The 24,143-nt window shown below is 43.4% G+C and overlaps 2 protein-coding genes and 1 non-coding gene across 7 annotated transcripts; 2 read left to right on the top strand and 1 right to left on the bottom strand.

The window, feature by feature from the left end:
• The first annotated feature begins 298 nt into the window (after positions 1-298).
• Positions 299-6,085, top strand: adpgk (ADP-dependent glucokinase). Of its 5 annotated transcripts, none has more exons than XM_034534678.1 (8): positions 299-494; positions 1,062-1,317; positions 2,306-2,531; positions 2,625-2,687; positions 2,909-3,029; positions 3,154-3,350; positions 3,825-3,923; positions 4,051-6,085. In XM_034534678.1, exons 2-8 carry the CDS (start codon positions 1,100-1,102, stop codon positions 4,612-4,614), a joined length of 1,488 nt encoding a protein of 495 aa, XP_034390569.1. In that variant the 5' UTR covers positions 299-494; positions 1,062-1,099; the 3' UTR covers positions 4,615-6,085. The 5 variants fall into 5 exon arrangements, with proteins under 5 accessions (XP_034390569.1, XP_034390572.1, XP_034390571.1 ...); XM_034534681.1 differs by having other exon boundaries at positions 301-494; positions 4,054-6,085; XM_034534680.1 differs by having other exon boundaries at positions 323-494; positions 1,043-1,317.
• A 1,389-nt stretch (positions 6,086-7,474) lies between these two features.
• Positions 7,475-7,546, bottom strand: trnac-gca. Its single transcript has one exon. It is a non-coding gene; the product is annotated as a tRNA-Cys (tRNA).
• A 1,073-nt stretch (positions 7,547-8,619) lies between these two features.
• Positions 8,620-12,566, top strand: ppib (peptidylprolyl isomerase B (cyclophilin B)). Its single transcript, XM_034534683.1, has 5 exons — positions 8,620-8,913; positions 9,944-10,057; positions 10,217-10,310; positions 11,205-11,389; positions 12,176-12,566. Exons 1-5 carry the CDS (start codon positions 8,779-8,781, stop codon positions 12,296-12,298), a joined length of 651 nt encoding a protein of 216 aa, XP_034390574.1. The 5' UTR covers positions 8,620-8,778; the 3' UTR covers positions 12,299-12,566.
• The last annotated feature ends 11,577 nt before the right edge of the window (positions 12,567-24,143 follow it).

Genomic DNA, 24,143 nt, shown 5'->3' with positions numbered 1-24,143 from the left:
TTGCCTTTGTTAAAAAAACACTTGCCATAATAATATACAAAGTATATATTATAATATATGTATGTTTAAAGTACTGTTATTGTTTGTGTCCCATATTTATCTTTTAAATTATGTCTCGATGTGTATTATTGTTATGCACCTTTCACCTAGTCAAATGTGCAACGTACTTAATAAATAAACGACTGATTCTGGTTCTGCACCATCTCGTTATGCCGGTTTTTCCCTGAACACACCTCTCTCCCCCCCTGGTCGTGTTCTTCACACTAGCCAATATGGAACGTAGCCCTCTAGTGGCGGCGCATGCGCAAGAGCGGTAACCGGAAGTAGCGGTCACTCCTAATCATTCCGCGCCTCCAATGTACCGACTGCGACTTCTCCAGCTATTTCTCACTCCAGCGGCGGCACTCGGCACACTGAGTGCTGTTGGAGCACCTCACCAGGAAGCAGGACTCTCTTCCTGACTAACTGAACTCGGAGCCCGCACAGTATTATCGGTACGTGGTGCTATAACAGCCGAGGAGCTGCTTGAAATGTCAACAAGCTGACGTTACAGGCTCGACTCTGACATCAGATCGCCTGCTAAACTGTCAGATTAGCTGTAATGAACTGAAGCTTAAAGATTCACGCCGTGTGCCGCTGCTAGCATATTAGCTCGAGCATTGTGTTTGTGTGCGCGCGCGCGCGCGTGTGCACGTTAGCAGTAACCTGCATTCTGTGCCATAAAGTACACGCTGGCGTAGTTGCACCGGAAGTGTGTGTGTGTGTGTGTGTGTGTGTGTGTGTTAACAATACTAGACTTTTCTAACTTCGATGCCACATCTTGAAAACTAACGATATTTGATACGACAAAAGTAAAAAAAAAAAAAAATACAGGTGAAAAAAATTTACCCATCTTTGAGGGCAATCTTTTTCCAGTTTTATTGATTTCTAGCTCAGTCACATGGAAAACATGTCATCGAGTTATCATTCTATACATTTCTATTGTCAAAGTTAATTGTCGTAAGCACGCTGTCATTTAAAGACTAACATAGATTATAAACAGATTTCCCTCCTCGCTGCAGGAGTGTGTGTGTGTGTGTGTGTGTGTGTGGGGAGCATCATGTGGAGGCAGGCTTCAGCAGCGGCCCTGCTGGCGTTGGCCGTCGGCTACTTCTACCATGGCAACCCGGACCTGCCGGAGCAGATTCTGCAGTACATCGGCCTGCCAGACTTTCAGTCGTCACCTCAGAGTCAGCACAGCCTGGAGCAGGTGATCGCCGCTGCCTGGGAGACTCTGATCACTCTGCCGACCCACCGGTGGAGCAAAGTGGCAGTAGGGTGAGCTGAATATAGCTGCCTATCTTTCTGGTGCCTGAAGTCGATCTCCTGCACGCGGCGGCATGTCGAGAGGCGGTAGTTGTCTCTGTGTGAAGGAATATGTTGTCGGGAGTCAGTCCCAGTGCAGGTGGCTCGGTCCTAAAGCCTTTTAGGATGCTTTCGAATAGCCAACCCACTGGATCAAAGGGGAAGGGGATGATTGGCTGGACCTGATGGACTGTCTACTGGAGGGATGGACAGATTGTCTCAACCAATAGAGAAGTAGAGAGAGGGTGGGGGATCACCTGAAGTTTATTCTCCAAGAAGTTAAAACAAAACGTTCATTAAAAGAGGGATTTGATTGCCTCCAAAAGTGGGCGTGGCTTTGTGAATGCAGCTTGATCGTAGTGATGCAATTGGGTTGTTCCAATAGAGTGGTCCTCTACAAATATTGATGAAGGGAAGTCCAACAATACAGAACGAGGGAGGATGAGGGAAACGTTAATAATGTTATTTTTGCGACCTGACATGCAAACACACACACCCTTTATCCTTTTAGGTCCTTTTAGACACCTTTGATCCTTTTAGACTCCTCTGTCAGCTGTTACGACGCCCAAGATCGACATTTTTGTTGTATAACAACAATGACAATAAAAACCTCTTTATCTTTAAGTGGTTTTATAAGATAAAAGAGCCAGAAAGAAGAAGTAGAGGAAGATATTTTATTTAAAACACTCATCATTATATTTTAAAGATAATATTTGACAGATTCCAAGAGATAATTGATGCTTATCGCAAGATAATAACTTGTATAATATATGTGTTTTTTATTTATTTCACCGTGTCCTTAAAACAAGTTGACCTGTTTACATTTTAAATGATTCGTCTGTATCTGTACCAAAACCCGCTGACACCAGACCAGCTTTATTCTCGGCCTCTCTAACAGCTGCTCATTTCTTAAATGTTGCCAACTCAGTCTGATCAGGTCTTTCTCTGCACTCATTTTAAGGGTGAACGCCTGCGTGGACGTGGTGGTCTCAGGAGTGGGACTGCTGCAGGCCATGGCGGTGGATCCCGGCACCGGCCTGGACCACGAAGTGCTGCACTCCAAAGAGGACTTGAAGGAGGCCTTCATCCATTACATGGAGCGCGGGGCCGCAGCCGAGCGCTTCTTCAGCGACCCCGAGGCCTTTCAGAGGATCGCGCGCTCAGCAGCAGAATACCCCGGTGCGAAGGCAAGGCCACCTAACTCCCCAAACGCCCTTGTTCAAAAATAATAATAATAATAAATCTTCCTCCCGGTAAACTTCACTTGTGTCTTCTTCCAGCTGTATGTAGGGGGGAACGCCGCTCTCATTGGACAGAAGCTCGCCACCTACCCTGATATAATGGTACAGCAGCATGCTTATGGTTTTGTTGTACACTCTTATACTCAAAGAACCCCAATTTAAATAAAGCAGGTCAGTAAAAATCTATTTCATGTAATTAAATCGTGCTTTAGGTGCTTCACTTGGAAAGTTGGACTAAAGGAATACAAATAAATGAGAAAACATGTTTTAACACTGTAATTCAGAGATCCGGTCCTTTTTTAAATGACTGTTTTATACCCCAGGTGTTGTTATGTGGGCCAGTTGGTCCTAAACTTCACGAGATGCTGGATGAGCAGATCGTCGTTCCCCCAGAATCTCTGCAGGAGACGGACGAATTTCACCTCATCCTGGAGTATAAAGCCGGTAACGACACGAGCAAGCTGCAGCTCCTACGGGATCTGTTGCACTTTCCTTCGCTCCGTTAAGATGTGTTTTTTTTTCTTTTTTCAATGCAGCAGTTGCATTTGGTTCTTCCACCGTTTTCTAGGCGAACAGTGGGGTTCAACTCGGGCCCCTCAGGCCAACCGCTTCATCTTCTCCCACGACGTGACCAACGGGGAGATGAGCTCCCTGGAGACGTTCGTGGCGAGCCTAGACGAGTTCGAGCCCGACCTGGTCGTCCTGTCGGGCCTCCACATGATGGAGGGTCAGGGCAAAGAGCTGTGGGAGGAGCGCCTCAAAGAGGTCAGTGGCTGGAAGTCTGTTTGTTAGGATCGACAAAGCCGGGGTTTTGCATGGTTTGGCCCCATTAATGGCACATCATATTGTACTTGATGTGTTATTTGTTTCCAGCTTTGCAGTTAAAATTTTTTTGGGATTTATTGATGTCGACTGACTGAAATTACCGAAAACATTTATTCATTTAAACTATGATAATAAAACACGACTAAAACTATTGTTTCACAGTAAAAAAAAATGTGATTCTTGTTTTTTATTTGAGGTGATTCTTTGATCCAGAACAATTCAATATCCTTGAAGCATAGTGTACACGTAATGTTGCATGACGTGGCTTATTCGCGGCACAAAGCTAGAGGTTCATGTTGCATGTAGTGTGTCGCCCATGAGTGAGGAATGTGCATGGTCACATGTCAATAACTCAAGTAATATAATATTCTGGTGTAGCTTATCTAACATCTTTTACTTGCTTTCTCTTCGCAGGCCGTGTTAGCCATATCTGACATTCGTCAAGACATTCCCATCCACTTGGAGCTGGCGAGCATGACGGACAAAGAGTACATGAGCAGCATCATGCAGGAGGTACATGTGCGAAAAACATGTCGCGCCTAAAAGAGTCCTCCATGCGGTGAACCTCAAATCCCCCCCCCCCCCCCAAAAAACGGGTTCCGTCTATGTACATAAAGTGTTTGCTCTGTTTCCCTGTTAGCAGGTTATACCCATCGTCAGCTCCATTGGGCTGAACGAGCAGGAGCTGCTCTTCCTCTCTCAGGCTGGCGACGGGCCTCACGCCGACCTGGATGCCTGGAAAGGCATCCCGGACGTGGGCCGAGTCAGCGACATCCTCCTCTGGGTCCTGGAGCAGCACGGCCGCAGCGAGCCGTCGTCCGAAGCGGACCTGACCCGCATCCACTTCCACACGCTGGCCTACCACATCCTGGCCACGGTGGACGGATACTGGGGGAACCAGGCGGCGGCGGTGATGGCCGGAGCGCGGGTGGCCAGCAGTCAGGCGTGCGGCCTCCAGTTCGTCGACGCCGGAAAAGTGGAGCTCAAGGCCCCGCTGGAGTTTCACAGTTCGCACGGCGAGCCCCGAGAGAAGCTGTCGCTGAACCCCGCGCAGCCCGTCACCGTGTGGCGCCGAGGAAACGTCACCTTCCACCTGACAGTCGTGCTGGTTTGCAAAGAGCCTCTCCGGACAGTCGGACTCGGGGATGCCATCTCAGCGGAGGGACTGGTTTACTCGGAGTTAAAGGCCCAGCAGATCGAGTGAACCAGTTTCTGTGTCTTCCTTCCCCCGAAGCTCCGACTGAGTTTAAGAACGTGAAGCGACGGCTATAGTTTTTAGATCCTGCCTGAGGACTCATCCAGCCGGCTCGGGCACCTCCTCTGTTCTCCCTCCTCGAGTCCTCCAGCAGACACCGAAGCCGAGGCAGATGTTTGACGGGAGTGGGCGCGAGCGAGCCGCGAGGCGGCCCGACTCTATGCAACGGCCGCAGCTCAAAGCCATCTTCACAAACTCCAAAGAGTTTCGTTTGGCTCAACCTAATTTACTTAGACCTGCATATCTTAAGTATGCTGTGCCTTGAGAAAACGGAAGGAATTAAAAATGTTATAATATTTCATTCATATTTCAGAGCCAACCAAACTTCAAATCTGAGCGCTACGTCATACAGAGAGACACATAGATTCACACACACACACACAAACGATTCTGTTTGACTGCAAACCGATGAGCGTCTTTCTATATTGTAGAATCTAAGTGGTGTTTTTGATGTTCTGTGTCTCTTCCACTTCTTTTTTTTTTTGGTGCATTCACGTCAAATAGTCACTAGAGAGATCACTTGAAGGCTCAAGATCTTTACGAGTAAAAACTGTTCACTAGATATACTTATACTTGACATTTTTGTTATTTGTCCCGAGAGGATAAAAGTACTTTTGGCCTAAGCACTCTCACTATATAAAGATGTTTAAACTTGTAATCTCTGTTGCTTCTAAATCCCTGACGCAGTGTCCGTATAATAGTTTTTTTTTTTTTTTTTGGGTCAAATAATGAAATTCTAGATAAATGCAAACCTGGTTTTGAAGGGGATCCTTCTTTATGCAGTAAAGCAGAGTTTACACTCGGGGTAATTAACGTACAAGTTTTTGAGGTAAAAAATGTCATATGATATCTGGGTGACTGTACATGTTTCTTTGTTTACTGTTCAATTGTACTTCCTTTTCAGTTGTCGCTTTCGCTCACTTATAAAATGTGACTATGTAAAGCGATTGGCTGGAAACTCTTAAAAGCTGGCCAAAGTAACGCACTTGCTGGAAAAAGCTTCCTTTTTTTTTATGTACTTTTTGCGTCGTCGTGGGTTTGTTCATTGTTTTTATTTTATTTTTTCGGAGCTTACTTGGGAACGCCCGGAGTCATGTTTAGATATAAAGTACGTAGTTGTCAGAACAATGTGTTTTGTATACCTCACATGGCCACTGAAGGCATGCAATAATGGAGTCTTAATGCGAACACGCAACAAAGCGGCGTTTGGCGTTTTGTTGAGCGGAATGAATTCTTTGCACTAGCACAAAGTAACAGGTGTGCCTGCAAAGGTGAATGTAACCTTAACTCCGAACCCTTCTTTCTATTTTGCAAGTACAATCTATTCAACTTCACTCATTTGATAGTTTGTGTCTTCATTTTTAACTGTCGACCTATATTTCATTCACTTGTAAGTTTGTCATTAAAATATGTACGGAGAGTAGAGGCCTTATTATTATTATTATTATATCCAACACCCGGCCGGTCTCCAACCCCCAGATGGTGCAGGTGGTGTCAAAGCTCGAAGTACCTGCAGGACGGACCGACATCTTCACTTTTCCTAATGAAAGAGCCACAAAGACCAAATCGATATCCCGCCAACTATTTATCGTAGCGTGGATTCCTTACCCAGCAGATTGGCATCGACTTCGTTCCAGTCAAAGGACGTGAGGGGAGCACAGAAGTCAAGAGTTGTTGTTGTTGTTCAGCAAACATTCGAGGCGCGTTGCTGTTTCGCCGACCTGCGCGACAAATCCTAAAGAGGACACTTCTCAAAACAACCGCTTTGTCCACGTCGATGTGAGCCATTCACAAACACCCCCACCGCATAAACAGCTGAGGAGGATTCACAATTGACAGATACAGAGGTCTTTTGGAAGTGCACTCATAAACTATTATAGTCCACATGGCCAGACAGTTATGAAAGTGGTTCACTGATGCATGTTCGATGTTATATGGGCTTATACTTAAATAAATATATACAAGTATGGAGTTTTTGTTCATTTGGACTTTTTCCATGGAACTTGATTAGCTTACGTAAACAATAGATCCACCCTACCCTCCAAATGCGCAGGTAGTCCCCGCTGGTGGCCAGCAGGTCCGGGTACACCCCCTTGGTGTCCGGGATCCACATGATCTTGGTCGTGGGGTAAGGGTGGTCGAAGTGTTCCTGCACAAGAACTCCGAGCTCTCCTCTTCCAGACCCACCAGCTGGACCTGAGCAGACATGACAGCGAGGGTTACACACAGAGCACCCGCCGCACACACGGTGCGTTACTGCGGGATGGCAGACACACAAACGTCCTTGTGTGTTGCTGTGGAACAACAACAACAACAACAACAACACAAACCTTGTGAATGCATGCCGTGGTAATAAGGTTTACTCGGCCATAAATTTCCGACACGTCTTTCTTTTTCTGTAACATATTGCCAAATATATTGTTGAAAATCTGGGTTTCTCTTTTTTAATAAAGTGATGACAAAAGTAAATGCCCTTTGATGAGATTGGTAACATTTGAAAAAAAAGGTTTTTAGAAAAGTGAATATTGTTTTGCATGGAAAGATAATACATGCATTTTTGTCAAAGATGTTTTTTAAGTGGCTGCAACTATAGTATGTTATTTAATGTTAAAGGAGAAAATAAAAATAGATATTTTATATATATATATATGTATATATAATTAAGAGCAAATGACTCTTTGTAATGTAAGAGATCGTGGAGTAATGAATGCATCGGCCCAGTGAGCTGGAGTCCAGACTGGAGCTGCTGCTGTCCCAGTTAAACAGGTGAGGTGGTGTCATGTTTATGGATTTGAGACTGAAAATAAAGAGGGGGCATCCGGATTTGAACCGGGGACCTCTTGATCTGCAGTCAAATGCTCTACCACTGAGCTATACCCCCCTGGCAATATCCATCATTTACTTTTACGTCACATTTGTGTTTCTGGAGGCATCTCCCTTTCCAGCATGGTGTTAATGTGGGGGAGGGGAAAGACAAATAAAGATAAGAAAAGGGTCAACGGTGAGACTAAATATTCTCTGTAAAGTCAGCCATGTCTGTGCTTCCTGTAAACCGGCCTGTCCTCATATTTGCCATATTTGAGTGAGAGCGAGACGCTGTAGAGATGTAGAACCTACTGGACGTTTTTGAAAAAAAAAAACAGATGAGAGGACTGATAAAAAAGATGACGGCGCGTTCCAGCCACCATTAAAACATCAACAGACATTTAAAGTTGCGTGTTTTCTGATTGTGAAAAGGAATCGCTGACGTCTTTCTTTATCCTGCCATGGCTGGAGACTCGTATGACGGCAGACATCAATGTGATCCTGCAGCTCCTCCAGAGGCAGATGGCTCCAGTGCCTCCGGCCTACAGCGCTGTGTCCCCCAGCCCTCACCCCACCCACCCTGTACAGCGCAGGAGCACCCACAATCCACACTTGTCCCTCCACTCCAGCCTGTGCAGATCGACAGCACGGCCTCACTCCTGCAGGTGTTGTCTTCAGTTTACACACATACAGTGATAACGTTTGCTTTCTCATTCATTCTTTAATAAGCAACTCTTATTTGTAAATGAAAGGAATAGATATATACTCGTTTCAACGAATAAAATAACTGCTCCCGAACAACCCTTACTTTTTTCATATTATGAATTTGTGGTGAGGGAAATATATAGATAAAGAAAAAGCACAAATACCACACTGTCACAAGAAATGGTTATTTATTGGAATTGTTACCTAAGTAAGGAAACCTTTAGAGTACAAAGTTAATATACACACACACACAAAACAAGTCAAACTCTTCATATGTCTTATTTGCAAATATTTAGTAGTGTCTGGAAAAGGAAACACTCGAGTGTGAAGTACAAATATTTATTCGTGTGTTTGTGTGTGTCCTTTACATTGCGCTGAGGAATGCTGGATGTTCACGCGGCCGCACCCGATTGGCCAAGCACGTTCCCTTACGTGAACCAATCAGAGCCCCGTGCGTCTGTGCGCGCGCGTCGTGGAGGCCCCAGCAGCCTGGAGCGGCCGCCGCGGCAAGTCCACACCCCGGATACCACGCTCCTTCCCCCGGCTCGTATATAAAGCTAGCAGGACCGACGGGCCGTCACCGGTTGTTCATTGTTCTTGTTGATGGTGAGACTCTGCGAGAGAAGGATGAAGTTCCTTGTGGCCGTTACTCTCATTGTGGGATCCCTGATTTTTCTCGCTTTCCCAAATGGCTCCGCCGCTGACGAGAAGAAGAAAGGCCCCAAAGTGACTGCGAAGGTAGGTTGTGCGTTAACTCGACCTGCTAGCTTTGCCTGCTAGTTGATCGTGCAGGAAAAAAAAAAAAATCAAAACCGTCTCCCTCCCATGAAGTTTATGCTAACGCACTGAGAGGCCACGTCCACACCAACATCTCCCTGTAAAACCGGGATTAATAGGCTCGTCAACCGGCGCGGGGGGGGGTGGAGGGGTTATAGTTTACGTTAGTGCATTAATTGAAGACATTTGTAGGCATAATTAGTGCATAAATCCCGGTTTGAATTGATTTAGGCAAACCTTTTGCTCCTGGCTAATCTGAGTCAAGCTAGTTTACGTTACTTCAAGCACGTTTACGGTAGTCAGAGCTCGCTGACGTTAGTTACAGCCAGTTTACGTTAGTCCGAGCTACTTTACGTCAGTTCGTCGTAAACCGTCGGTAATTTAACGTTTTCAGTGCCCTACATCAATTTAAGCTTCGCCTACAGCTTCAGACTTGAGCTGCCGAAGGTTCCGTCCGTTCGGGCTGCCGGCTCAGTGGGGTGTTATTGTGTCTGGCCCCGTTGTGTTTCGGGGGGAGGGAGGGGGGTTCGTCCACGTCTACAGTTACCCGGAAGCTGTGGACTGGTCAACGGATGACATACGGGTTCTTTGTTCCTCAACGCAACACTCTCAATTATTCATTCAAATATCTATTTTATATATGCACGTCTATTTAAAAATAATAATAATAATAAAAACATCCTTGCGCCACAATAGTGTATTGTGAAAAATCTAACAAAGGAATATGTAATGAAACCGTATAGAGTGATTGAGTAGATAGTGATGGAGTGATTGACCTCAACATTAAGACTAAGATATGAGTCATTAGTAAAACAGTCTTGTACCTATCTATCATTTCAACTGTTAATTGTAATATCATGTGTGTATCACTGCCACTCAATGTCTGCCTACAAGATGTATTATCATTATGATCATCATCCCTTTTTTTTTTTGTTTTTTGAATAACTAACGGTATAAATATAAAGGTTTTTCCATCATCCTTTTTTTTCAGGTTTTCTTTGACATGAAAGTTGGAGATGAAGAGGTTGGGAGAATCGTCATCGGGGTGTTTGGGAAAACCGTTCCCAAAACAGCCGACAACTTCATCGCTCTGGCGACGGGAGAGGTGAGAACATCCCGATTTGTGCTCAGTTTTCTTTTATTCATCCTAAAAAAAACAGACTTTGAATGAATCATTCACCTCAAACACTGGCAGCTGTTCTCGCCACCTTTTTTTTTTTTGTTTTCTCAATTTTTCATGTTTTGTTTTGTTCTGACAAAACAGAAAGGATTCGGTTACAAGGGCAGCAAATTCCACCGAGTCATCAAGGACTTCATGATTCAGGGTGGAGACTTCACCAAAGGAGACGGCACTGGAGGTGAGACGGCCTTTGTGTCATGGGAAAGATTTGTCTGTGCAAGAACCGACGCGTTGGTGACTTTCACCAATGCTCACCTGAACATTTAGTGGGTTGTTTCACACCCGGGTTCTTTTGTTTGTTTTTATGCAATTCACCTGCTACAATCTCCTGCGTGTTTATGCTTTTAATGCATTCAAGTTTCATGGTTTTATTTGCCATTTGTAGTCCAGACACATTGGAAATCTTGTGAAGGGCTCTCAGAGTCAACAGTTTAGAAATAACACTAAGAAAAATATTAAAAAAAACACTATACAGAAGGTGGCAGTGTATACATAAAGGTGGTACTATTTACAAGAAAGGTGGTAATATGTACAGTTTGGGATACAGTTTTAAATTATACAGTTTTAAGTAATAATATGACACATATTGCACATGATAAGTGTAGTGTTGGGTTATTGTTACACATATTTCAATAGTTGAAGATTTATTCTATTTAGAAACATCACGACACACCTTGTGTTTTTTTTAATGAGCACAAACGGTTACCTATAACTTTGTGCCAACGGGTATTTCACAATTGTCACGCTGCCATTTTGCTCTCTTGAGCACATGTGACATTTGGCAGACGCTTCTCCATTCAGGATGACTGGTGTCCCATCAATAAGAAAAGGTCATCGGATAAAGTGAAAGATAAAACATTTGGCTGCAATCAAAAGTCATCCAAGTGCGATGCAAAGGTCGCTACAGGGAGGGATTGTTTCTGGAAACCATCATCAACTAGTTGACGTGAATTAAAATGTATGTGTGTGTGTATATATATATATATATATATATATATATATATATATATATATATATATATATATATATATATATATATATATATATATAATTTTATTTTTTTAAATCAAGGCAAGAGCATCTACGGAGACCGTTTCCCCGACGAGAACTTCAAGCTGAAGCACTACGCTCCTGGCTGGCTCAGCATGGCGAACGCCGGCAAAGACACCAACGGCTCCCAGTTCTTCATCACCACCATTAAGACGCCGTGGCTCGACGGCAAACACGTCGTCTTTGGGAAAATTCTGGAGGGGATGGTGAGTGTCTGGCCAATCCAAACCGCTGGTGTCTTTTTTTTTTTTTTCTTTTTTTTTTTACCAATTTGTGTGTTTTTGAAATGTTCAAATAGCAGGTTGAATTTCAGATGAAAACACACTGACTATAAAGCAGACTTGTTGGCTTAAATTACCATTTTGATACTTTTTTTTTAATATTCAGACTATACTTTTATTCCTAAAGTTTAAACTCCAATAGTGGCAGCGTGGGTTCTCTCCGGGCTCTCCGGCTTCCTCCCACAGTCCAAAGACATGCTGCAGGTTAATTGATCTCTAAATTGCCCGTAGGTGTGAATGTGAGAGTGAATGGTTGTATGTGCCCTCGATGGACTGGCGGCCTGTCCAGGGTGTCCCCTGCCTTCGCCCTATGTCAGCTGGGATAGGCTCCAGCGCCCCCGCGACCCTAATAAGGATAAGCGGTATTGAAAATGGATGGATGGATGAAATTAACCAGTCTGCTTTTGTAATATTTTAAATGGAGTACTTTTAATGGAGTATTCTTACATTTGTTCTGCTACTTTTTCTGAAGTACACTTTTTTTTCTAATCTGTATGAAAAGCTTGAATAATATTTTTAAAAAACATCTTCGACAAGAATACTGTGTGGTTGCCTGAGGTTTAGTCTAGTTTTTTATATCTTTTTTTTTTTATTTTGGATAAAGCGGACATTACAATTCACTTTTCTTTTTTTTAAATGAGATCTTAAAGGCGACAAACGATTCTGATGACTTCCCCCTTTTTTTTATTTTTTATTATCTCATCTTCTCAGGATGTGGTGGAGAAGATCGAAGCCACAAAGACTGATGGACGCGATAAGCCTCTTAAAGACGTCATGATCCACGATTGCGGTGTAATCGAGGTGGAGAAGCCATTCGCGGTGCCGAAGGAGTAGTGGGAGTGCTGTTTGGGGGGGGAGACCAAGGAGAACAGGACTGAGGGGGGGAGGGGGGGATGGTACAGGCCACCTTGTTTTAGCCCTGTGGTCCCGGTGAAAGGGCTTGTGGGTCAGCGGCTGCCATTTGAAAAGCACCATCATGACGACACTCTGGGTCCATTTACCAACGAGCATTCCAAGGGTGCACTTCACTGTTTGTTGTTGTTTTTTTGTAAAAAAAGAAATAATGAAAGATCTGAAATAAAGGTTTCAATTTTTTGTTAAATTCCGGCGTGAAGTTCATTAAAACTAATTTCTCACAGCTTTGCTCGTTGCTGTGAGAATAATTTAAATATTCACGTGTGTTTTGACGGGAAGAAAATGTGTCTGTTTTAGAGGTTTGTTGTTTTTTTATTCTTTACACTTTATTGTAGAAGTAAACAGCATCATAAGACGATGGGTAATGATAATATATATATATACACACACACACATACGGGAAGACTACAAATCTTGATTAATTTGTTGGTGGGATAGGTACTACTCACAATTTTTAACTTTCTTGAATTTATATCTTTGTTGGGGTATAATCAATTTATATAAAGCAAGCCCAATTAAGTATTAGAAAAACAAATCTCCCCTTGAATCATTTTTGTTTTGCTGAAATTGATTGTTTTTTATATATATAAAACTGTAACTTGCCTCTTAGTGACATCATGAGCTCTCGGATTCCATTAGGAACGGCATTTATTACCCTTTTCATATTATTTGTACATGTTTGGAAAGATTTAGATCAGAGAAGGTGAGCGTCATCGTTTAGTAAGTCGAGAAAAATATCTATTTGTCAATCCAGTGGTCCAGATATAGTGATTTATTTATTCTGGTTATGTGGGTGTTTAGTGTTTAAAAAGTGATTATGCACCGAGAACCCTCAAACTACTCTTCATCTCTCCTTCAACCATACACACGCTTTATAATAGTTCTTGTTGTGGCCACTAGAGGTGCTGTTTGCTCAGGTATGTACCTAGTTAATACAACTTTAATCTTTATTTTGTACAGATTTCTTCAAAAAGTAGGAACCCATTTAGAGATACAAGACACTTTTTGGCCACAATGACCAGATCTGGGAAGTAACTCCAAAGTTACCAAATACAGTAAATGTACTCAGTCAGTGCCACATATTATACAAGTATCTAAAATCTTATTTTACTTTGCAGATTTAGATTATATTACTAAATACATAAGAGTACATAATGATTAAATGATCCTCCACCTTTGCAACATCCAAGTGATACACACATTAACACCATTATTGTAGTTAAATAACATACTGATTGAGAAATGGGACGTTCTGCATCATGAGTAGTTTTATCTTCAGTACTTTAAATATATTTTGACGCTAATATTTTTGTTCTTTTAGTCAAGCAGGACTTTTACCTGTAACAGAGTATTTCTTTCTACTCTAGTAATACTACTCAGTGGTAGAAGAAGTACTCAAATATACCTCTCTTTGAAACTACTGTCTGCATATAATATACATGTATATATGTGTGTATATAATATACATGTATATATATATGTGTGTATATACACATATATATGTGTATATATACATGTATATATATGTATATATATAAATCTATGTATATATACATAGATGTGTGTATATACATATATATGTATATATATATATATATATGAAGGTTTTGTGTATATACATATATATGTATATATATATATGTATATATATATATACATATATATATGAAGGTTTTGTTTGTTAAATGTGGTGATTAATAACTCAGTAAAATGTACTCCGCTAAAGTACAAGAACCTCAAAACTGTACAGTACTTGAGTAAAGTATACGTATACTTTCCACAACGGTTGCTGCTTTTGCTTTAAGTAAAAGATCTGGAACCTCTTCCACCACCGCCTAAAAAAAGTATCTTCTCAGCTTTCTACTTGTATTTGATGTATTTCATCTTTACTTGGCAGAGGACGCTCACTGACTCCATTACAGTCTGGACTGCAGAGGGCTCCCTCACACCAGGTACCAGCTGACCCAGCACAACAGAGGAGCTCCATGTTTCAATGCCGTCGTGATGGTTGAAGACATATACACTTTGCCTTTAATTTTTTACAAAAACTGTACAGTGAAATCTCAATAGAATAGAGGTGAACATAGCAGGGGACCCCATGAACAACAAACCAGTCGAAATAGAATATAACCTTTTAAGGATCTGCTTTTACAACAGTTATAATATTGTGAAATTATGAATATAATCATTGCATTTGAGCTGACTTTCAATTAAAAACAGTACAGTAGTGTAACTTCATATGTTATTAAAATATTATTTCATATAATGTCCAAAATAATGTTGTTTTTGACCAAAACATTGCTTGAATGAGGGTCTATCTCCGTGAATAATAATAATTGAATGAATAGAGGCGCAATAGAGGTGCGTCATCGTGCGTCACGTGAGCCGCAGTTAAACTGCTCCTCTTGCTCCCCACTCGGGTTGTACGGAAAATAAGTCGTTTTGCAGAAGAATCTTCAGCGTTTGCCTCTTTGCCTCTTTGCCTCCTGCGACGCAGGCTGTGTTTTTACTGCCCAGCACATATGCGGTCCGTGTGTTGTCAATTACAGTAAAAGAAAAGGAGACATTAGACGCACCTTCCTGTGATTGTCTGGTCTTCCTGATGCTCACGAGGCCGAAGCCGCTCCCATCTGGAGCGTCCAGCACGTCCTGCTCGGTGCACGTCGTTTTTCTTTTAGTCGGATTCGGCTGCAGATTAAGGATTAAAGCGACTATTCGCCCGGGTTGTGTTCATATAGCGACGTGCATGAACACCGAGTTTTATTATTGTGTCTACGCGTCGCATAAAAAAAATGCCTTTATGCTCGACTATTCGTGGGAATAAATTATCAAAACAAAAGTTAGCCTTTAGACATTTCGGGGCTCTCACACCATGACAACCACAATATTTACAATACGTTAAAGTCACCCTCTAAAGTGCCCCCCCCCCCCCCCCCCTTGTGTAATTGTAAAAATAATGTCATTCGTTGCCATGTTTAGAGGCAGTGTCTGGAAACACGCAGAGGTCATGGGAACAGGGCGGGGGGGGGGGGGGGGTTCACGTCTCAGACTTAATCACCGATCTGTCTGTTTGTTTGTTTGTGTCCGGCCTTTTTCTGGAGATGGAAATAGAGGAATTTGATTTGAATCCTCGTCATTTGAAGGGATTTTGACTCTGTTTCTACTCGAGATAAGAGGCGAGGCAGGTTCGTTGGAAATCTAAAGGATCCGCAGCATATGTTTCGGTAATAACTGGAGGAAAAGTCCAGAAATAATGTATTTGTACATTTTCAAATGATAATTCTGGTTTGCATTAGACTGACCCAGACCACTATGATGGTGGGGGGTGGACTAAGTGTCTGGAAGACAAGCGAAGGCCTCCTCTCATCCAAGAATGAAACATATAGGACTAAATTACATTACATTACACGTCATAAATGTTGCTATTCGAACTATTAGGCCTGTTTCTGGATGGGAAGCGCCGTTTACTATTGAGGTTCATGAAAAATAGCATATGTTTGTACCCAGCGGTGTATGCCTACATCTATATTAGCACAAGCTATAATCATATCATGTTGCGAGTGCATCTAAAAGCATGCAGCTGGAGAGCCAGAGTCAATATCAATGTTTACCGACTGTCCCTTTACAAAACCCACATTAAGAGATATCCTTTGAGACGCCACGGCGCTGCGATACTACAGGTACACACACACCCTGACGTAATTACAGAGGAGCGTGTAAATGTTACTGAGTATCATTTGGAAAGATTATACAATTATATAATCCACCCTGATGAGTGATGAGCTTTTTGATGCCTCGAGGGTTTTAAAAACTTAAAATTCATCTGTATTATTACTCGTAATGCATGCTTTAAAGATTAGAAGTGATTGAAATATGCCAAAGTGAGAAAAAAAAACGACATTTTGACCAGATACAGAAAGCCTGTGCAGCCCTTGTTTTGCTCAGATTCACTCCGGCGTGGAGTGACTCACCAGAAGGGAAAATATGGCAAGAATTCCCCGCAGTAGGCACAACCGTGGTCTCGGTTAAACCCTCCGTTGTTCGGTTCGGCCTTGTTTGTGGCGATCGGGGATTGTCCGGTGAAACACTGTTATTCTTCACTTACTGGCTTTGCTGGAGAAGCCGGACATATCTGGCATAGCTTCCTGCAAGAGGCTTTGTGCACGAGATTAAAAGAACAGTGGAGAGAATCACAACACGCAGCGTCCCCCCCCCCCCCACCCCCCCCCTGAAACGTCCTGAAACATGCCCGTTGTGTTGTGTGACGCAGAGCAGGTGATGCATCGGCTGCACGGGAGGCCTCCAGAAAAGTAGTCGGACCACTTCTTCTGTTGACTTCAAGCTGCACAAACCAAGATGTTTTTTTTTGGGTATTAAAACACAGCTGCAGCCACGGAACACGTGTACGACCTTTGACGTGTGCAGTTGCATGCTGCAAGTCGGGTGGAGACCAAAGCAGAGCACATTAATGCTTATGTTGCTCCATATCTGCTCCAAATAGTTGTTACTATTAGGGCAGAATATGTCAAAAGTGTTGTTTTTCACTTTCAGTTGGTTGAGTTTTTTGAAATATTTGCAGATATATAAAAGTCACGGTCAAGGAAATGTCCGAATCTACGGGCTTGCAGATTCGGACATTTCCTCCCATTTCTGAATTTGGAGGATCTATTGTGTTGCACGTTGTCTTTTTTTCGGTCCCAGGGTTGAAGAACATTAGCTCGGGGTTCTCCGGGACACAGAGGGACTCCAGTGTTGTCTCTCTTTGTGTTTTGCATCATTGTTGCCCTGAAATTTGAATCTTCCTCCCCGATGAGCTCTGGTTCCTTTCAGCCTCTCTCTCTCTCTCTTTCTCTCTCTTTAAAGCAAAGAGTGGTAGAGTGCTGCAGAGATTGATGTCCTTCTGGCAGCTTCCCACCTCGGAGGAGGAAGTCTGAAGTCGTCGCTTTTCTTGTTCAGCTTCTGTGCTTCTGAGTCTTGGTGGGTTCATGTTCCTGATGGAGCTCACTGGGCTCCTGGGGGCTTATTATTATTATGTCATCGTTGCCTGAAATCAAATCTATCTCAAAGTGTGTTGAGAGTTGCGTGGCTGTCGCGGTTAGGCAATAATTGGATCAATTCAATTAAAACATGTGACTTCCAGAACTTGTAATGCTTGAAATATTTTGAAAGCCCAGCCACGAATATGCAAATTAAAATACCATTAAGCAGGTCAAACCGGTTTAGTTTGAAAAGAACTTGAAAGCGACTTTTGACTGCAGGGACCTGAAAACAACACTCAACAACCAACGACAGAACAGAAGCCTCCGCGGTTGAAAGGACCCCGGGAGAAGAAAAAAAAAAAACCGAAAAGAAAGAAGCCGGGATCAAGTTCAACATAACAACGGGTCGGAGCACGTCCACCGAGATAAGGAAACATAAACACGCAGTGTACAAATCAGAGGGGAAACCGTTTGACAAGAGAAGCATAAATATACAATATGAGCAGCAGCGTGGGAAAGGTCGCCGTGGGAACTGGGCCTCGTGTATTTGTCAATGAATTTGAGACTCCAGTACAACAAAGTTTTTTTGGGTTCCCACCCAGACCAATAGGCGAGTGAGTGGTGTCACATCCATTTCTTCATTGTTCTCCAGTTTCCTCTCAGGTCTGCCCCCCCCCCCTCCCTCCACTCCCCTCCCCACCTTCTACTGCTGCTCATGCTGTTCTCTGGAAGGAGCTTTCTTGCTGGACGTGGCCGAGGCCGCGGCGACACCGCCGGGTTCCCACGATCTCCTGCCCTTCCTCCAGAGTGGCTGCTCGCTCACCGCTCCGAGCAGGAAGACGGTGCAACGGGGGCCACCGAGGGGCATGTGCTAACTTAGGCTCGGCTTCGGTGGGTTTTCTATTGTCTCAAATGGGAATTTAGACCGTGTGCCTCCTCTGACGCTATAACTAGTTTGGAGTGAGCATGCTTTAAAGTTACGAGATATGAATGTCGCTGAATGAGCTGGTACGGTGCTTCCTCTCTAGTTCCATCCCACGTTGGTTACCAACGAGGGGGTCGAGAACAAGGTCGTGAAATATTCAGATCTTCATGGTCCCCGGAGGGTGAAACCTACCAACTCATCGCCTGATCTTTCTTATAGCGCCTCATGGCATTTTAGTTTGTTGTATATTCCCGTGACTTTTGTTTCTCCTCTGGGTCTGATAAGTGTCTCAAACGTGTGTGCTCTCCAGTGACCACCAGGGGGCGACTCCACTGGTTGCAAAAGAAGAAGTCAGATTGTATAAGAAGTCTTATGAGTAAAATAAGACTTCTTATAACTTGATGTATGCCCTCAGTAATAAACATTGAAAACAAGAGTTTATGGTCTCAAATCACTAGAGTCAAGTCTTCTTCAATATGGGGTGATGTTCATTTCTTAAATTAGGGTCCCATTTAGAGTTAAATAGACAATAAAGAAGAGTATGCTTTAGGGCGATCTGGGGTTTTGTCCGTGTTTTCATCTTACAACTTTAACCCTTTCAAAATGTGTAATTTTAACATTTATGCATTACACCTGCTGAACCTCAGCATTTAGCATTTGTTAACATTTAGCTCAAACTTCCGTATCTGTAGACCCCTCGTCTTGTTTTCTGAAATATAGTTTTACCTCTTCGGCCCTCCAAACAACCTTCAAATGAACTCTGAAAAGACATTCGCTTCAAAGTCGTTGTTTGAAATATTTAGTCATAACAGAATCATTACTAATTTGATATTCGGACTACTTTTATCCTGCAGACTATTGAGCACATTTATTGTTTCTTTGTGGAACGGCATAAATTAAGAAAAATACTGTCGTACATAAACAGCTCTTTGTGCTTCCTTACAGCTCATTGTCCCATATTATCGTCGAGCCACCGAAACTTTAAATCATACTGCGCTTTTTTTGTTCAACGTTTCAATTTTAATAAATTGTCTTGAGTCTCTAAAAATCCCTGCGAACCTCAATCGTGTCTCCATCATCTCCATCATCTCCATCTCGTGTCTCCATCATCTCCATCTCGTGTCTCCATCATCTCCATCTCGTGTCTCCATCATCTCCATCTCGTGTCTCCATCATCTCCATCTCGTGTCTCCATCATCTCCATCTCGTGTCTCCATCATCTCCATCTCAGCCTCGGGATTAAAACAAAAGCGTAGTTAATAAGTCAAACCTCAGGGGGGGGATAATGGCTTTACGCCCGCTCTGCAAAGACCAGCTGGCCTCTTAATGCTCCGCAAACTCAGTCCAGGGTGTACTTGGCTAATTGAAGTCGGGGGGGCCCCCGAACGCATATTTTCTGGGGATGCGATAAAAGCTCCGGCATGGGCCCACTGCTAAGTGCTCCGGCTATCGAGACAATAAAAGCGCCGCTGCATTCCTGCCGGTCTCGTGTAGCCGGGTAACGGCAGCTGCACTAGGCTATGCTGACTTCACCGGGTTGTGTAAGAGCATGAAATATTAATTCTTTACTGTAGGTCCTCGGGCTTTTGGAAACGGGCGGCGGATTTTTCAAGTTCTGTTGAAATGTTTTTGTGCTAGAAATATGCATGTAAGAGGACAAGAAAAGGCTCGTGGGGACATACACTGCAAGGAGCTGTAACTTGTGTGATTTTTTTTTTCACACTATAAAGCTCCTCTGTGGAGCACATGCAGAACGGTGGGTGGAAATGGGACAGCGGGACTTTGCCGAGGGGCAACACACCGTGGGCTTCTTTTAGGAGGAGCCGTTCTGTTGCCACTCGAGGGCGTCGGCATCTCCATGGCGGCCTTCTGAGAGATTACCCACTTTGCACAGTTCCAATACAAGTATTTCCGGGGCGTTGCTTATGATATTAAAAAAAAAACGCAATCGTGGGTTACTGTATATGCACCTTTCTCTTTAACCAAGACAAACAGTTATTGTATGCTACTTTAAAAAATAACTTCCATTGTTCAGGTTTCATTAGTTTAGATTTGAGATATAAGTCCACCCTAGTTGGTTTGGCAGTTTATTATTATGTCATAATAAACTTTTAGCATATATTAAGTAGTCTGAGAGACAGCTGGACTTCTGCAGGTTTACTTTTTTCTTTTTTTTTTTACTAAATTATATTTTCTGCCAATTGTATACGTTTAAAAAACAAATTTAAACACATTTGTCCACACTGCAAGGAATATGATTGACAATATGATTAGGAAAGAAACTTGGTGAGATATCGTGCCCCATCGCGTTCCTGCGTCTCTTGACTAATCATCCGCTGCAGGTATCCGAGATGTGACGCGTCTGGAGATCAAAGTCAGCTGCAGGGCACCCGGAAGCAGTGAGGCAGGCGCTCCTGCAGGGCTGCATGCCAGTGGGAGCTGTGGCTATCGGACGCAAACTCCAATGCACGTGTTGAGAGTTTTGGGTCACGTGAGGGCTCAACTTCCTGAGGAAAAACACGGCGACTCACCCAAGTTTCCCCTCCTGTTTCGTAGGAGGACAAAACTCCTTGTTTAAACCCATTTAATCCCCCCCCCCCCAAAAAAAATAATAATAGAAATGACAATACATAAAAAGTCTTCTGCTCAAACATAACGTGCTATAAAAGAAGAAAAACGCTTACAGAGAAACGTTTTTTTCTTCTTCTTTCTTCAAAGTAACGAGTCCACCTTTTATATCAACTTCAAGATGGTGCTTTAAATTTTCAAAACTTCTCAATAACCTTGAAGATTCTGCGTAAAAATAAATAAATACGGAAACAAATACGCTGGAGTTGAAAGCGTCCGTCCACAATCTGCAGGTCAGCCCCCACTTAACGACTCGTGAAAACCCATCATCTGAAGAACAAAAAGAGGACAACTTGTCCATCCTTTGGACGCCTATACACGCTCGGCTCCATCATAGCTTCCACTGAGGATGTGGAGGGCCGCTCTTTATCCAAACTCTTTATCCAAACTCTTTATCCAAACTCTTTATCCAAACTCTTTATCCAAACTCTTTATCCGCACATTGCAAAGAAAAGACAACCGCTTAGTGTGTCCTTGTGTTTGTTGAGATTAAATAACCTTTCCCCAAACTGAATATGGGAAGCTGCCTGAGAGGAACAATGGGAACTTTAATTAGATCAAGTCTTTGTTCAGAGATTGTCATAGGACACACACACACACACACACACACACACACACACACACACACACGCACACACACAGAAGCCAACTCTTTTTGTTTCTTGTGCTTTGTAACGGAGATAGTTTATACAAGCGTGAAACCTGAAGACGTGTATTCGTAAGTTCCCCTCCTACAGTATGCGACACGTGTGTTTACTTGATTTTACACACGATGTATAGACTGAAATATGATCTGTTTATCTTTTTGTGGCCGGTGCTCCAAGTTTTTAATTTTTTTCATCGCCAGTCCTTCTTTGGTACTTTTCCTGGCAGCGAACTGGAGCGCTTCATGAGAGCATGAATGTCGTCCCAGCCTCATTCAAAGAGACTCCGAATAAAAACAATCAACGGGGAACTAACAACGGCAATCAAGCAACAAAAATAAAGGTTTTGTTGAGTGCATTTCTCTACACTCTAATATTTACTGAGACAATGTTATAATCTGGGCCCACTTCTAAGTCCCGTTCCCCCCCCCCATCGAGCTCCTGCTGAATATTTCATCCTCGAGGCCGAGATGGAGTGTCTCCTGCCGTTCACACGATCTGCCTCCCGTCTCCGGCGTGGGGGTGGGGGGGGGGGGGGTGGGGGGGGACACACTAGGTCAGCCCTGTCTGTCTCTAACAGCACCGAGGCGGCGGGGTTTGGAAACAAGAGATCTGTTTCTGCTTTCCAGCCGGCGTCTCATGTGCGGCCCTGTGACGCTGCGCTGGAGGTCACTCGGGGAGGGGGGGGAGGGGTCACCGGGGGAAGGGGGGGGGGGACGTTTGTCCTGGAAACTAATGCGCTCAGTTTTCACCTGAGCTCCAGCTCGGATTGCTTTTTTATCCTCTGCTGGCTGCTGTGCATCTGCTGCAAACAGTAAAAAAAAAAAAACAACAACAACAACAAATGGCTGCTTCATCAGTTGTCCTCTCATGTTGGCTGAATTGTCACGTATTTCGCAATCTGCCCTCGAGGGACCGAACCTACTCTCACCGCTTCTCTTTCTCCCTAAATCAGCTCATCCATGGCGAGCACTATACGAAGAGTTCGAGGTCGTCTAGCCTGTCAGTTTGGTGATCCTCCGACTTCACCTCTAGCGCCACCATGAGGTTAACAAACGTTTGAAAGGGTTTTTCACGAGTAAAAAGTCCCGACACACTATTGGATGGATTTCCAGGAAATTTAGTAAACAGTTATCACACCTCAGGATGAATTGTGACGAAATGTCGTCATCTCAAAGTCGGAATTCGTCCGATACTTTGATTTCTGAATCAATTCCTGCAAAAACACAATGACGTTCCTCAGCAGCCTCAGCTGTTCATTTCAGTTAGTCCAACTGAAGTCCACATTTAATTACATTAAACATTTACGTCCACAAAAAGAAGTTTTTTCAAGATGGTGACCGTGAACACGATCTCACACCATCGGCTCGGTCGGTGTCACGAAGCGTCGCTCTGGGCGTCGGTTTATGACGCTAGTTTTTCATTCTTTTGTCGTTGGAAATGTATGTTTTTTTTTACCCGTAAACACAAATGTTAGGTTACAGTCTAAATAAGATGACCTGTAAAATCTCTCTTTTCCACGTAACTGTATTTACCAAGTTCCTGTTGTTTTTCAAGCCGTCAGAGTTTGAGCAGGAAACAACCGTCTCAGCACATTTCTTGCTTGAAATAAAAGACATGAACACGTTTTTCGGCATCTTGTTGAAACCTGCTTTGGTCCCTTTTTCTATATGGGATTTAAAATTCAAGTCTGAGTCAAGGCTGGAACTCCAGGCTCGAGATGTGGGTTCTGTAAAGTGACTTTCAAACCTCGATGTCGATTTGCCCTAGACTAGCCTAGAATGGGTCCTACTGCTGTCATTTACAGTCACTGTTACATCATGATTAGGGTGCTGTTTCCATGGTGGCTGGCAGGTGGCAGTGACCCCCCCCCCCCCTCAGAGTCCCCTGCTTACCCCGGGCAAGATGGACCTCCAACATCAGTGCTGTGATGTGCCAGGATCGAGTAGCTCGGCTGCTATCTTGTTACTAATCTGCTAATCTGTTTGGCACAGGGGTTCTTTTCCGTTCCTCCTTACATAACTGGGTCCAGACTCAAGCTGAGAGAGAAGATAACCACCGCGAAGGGCAGACAGACAGTTGTAGGGGAAGAAAAGGGACACTGTCGTCTCCTCAAGGAAGCAACTTAAGCTTGTCTTATCCCTCTCCTTAGTTCACGTTGTTGCCTACGCAGGTTTTTTTTCTTCAGATGGGTTCGGAGGTCAATCGTTGTGCAGGGCCCCAAAATGCGCGGATTCAAAAATCCAGACCCTTAAATCTGCTGAGACCGTGATTACACATATTTTCTTCTTTTTTTTTACCCCGCACATAAAAGGAAATAGGGGACAATCTGTTGACTCAACAATACTTTCATATTATATCCGTATTTATGGTGCAACGCTAGTTTCTCTTCCTCGGTCTAATTCGGCCTCCACTTTTTCTCCCAATTTTCACAAGACATGTTAAGTCATCACAATACAAAAACACCAACAACAGTTACATTGCTTGAGAGTTTGATAACCTATAACCACATGAAATTAGCTACTGAGAGCTTAAAAACGTGTATCTGTTTCCCATAGGCCTCTATTTGAGATGTTTCATTACATTTA

Source organism: Cyclopterus lumpus, chromosome 6 (assembly GCF_009769545.1).
Source record: "Cyclopterus lumpus isolate fCycLum1 chromosome 6, fCycLum1.pri, whole genome shotgun sequence".
NCBI lineage: Eukaryota > Metazoa > Chordata > Actinopteri > Perciformes > Cyclopteridae > Cyclopterus > Cyclopterus lumpus.
Note: the sequence above shows the minus strand (reverse complement) of the source record. Positions and strands in the feature narration are given on the sequence as shown.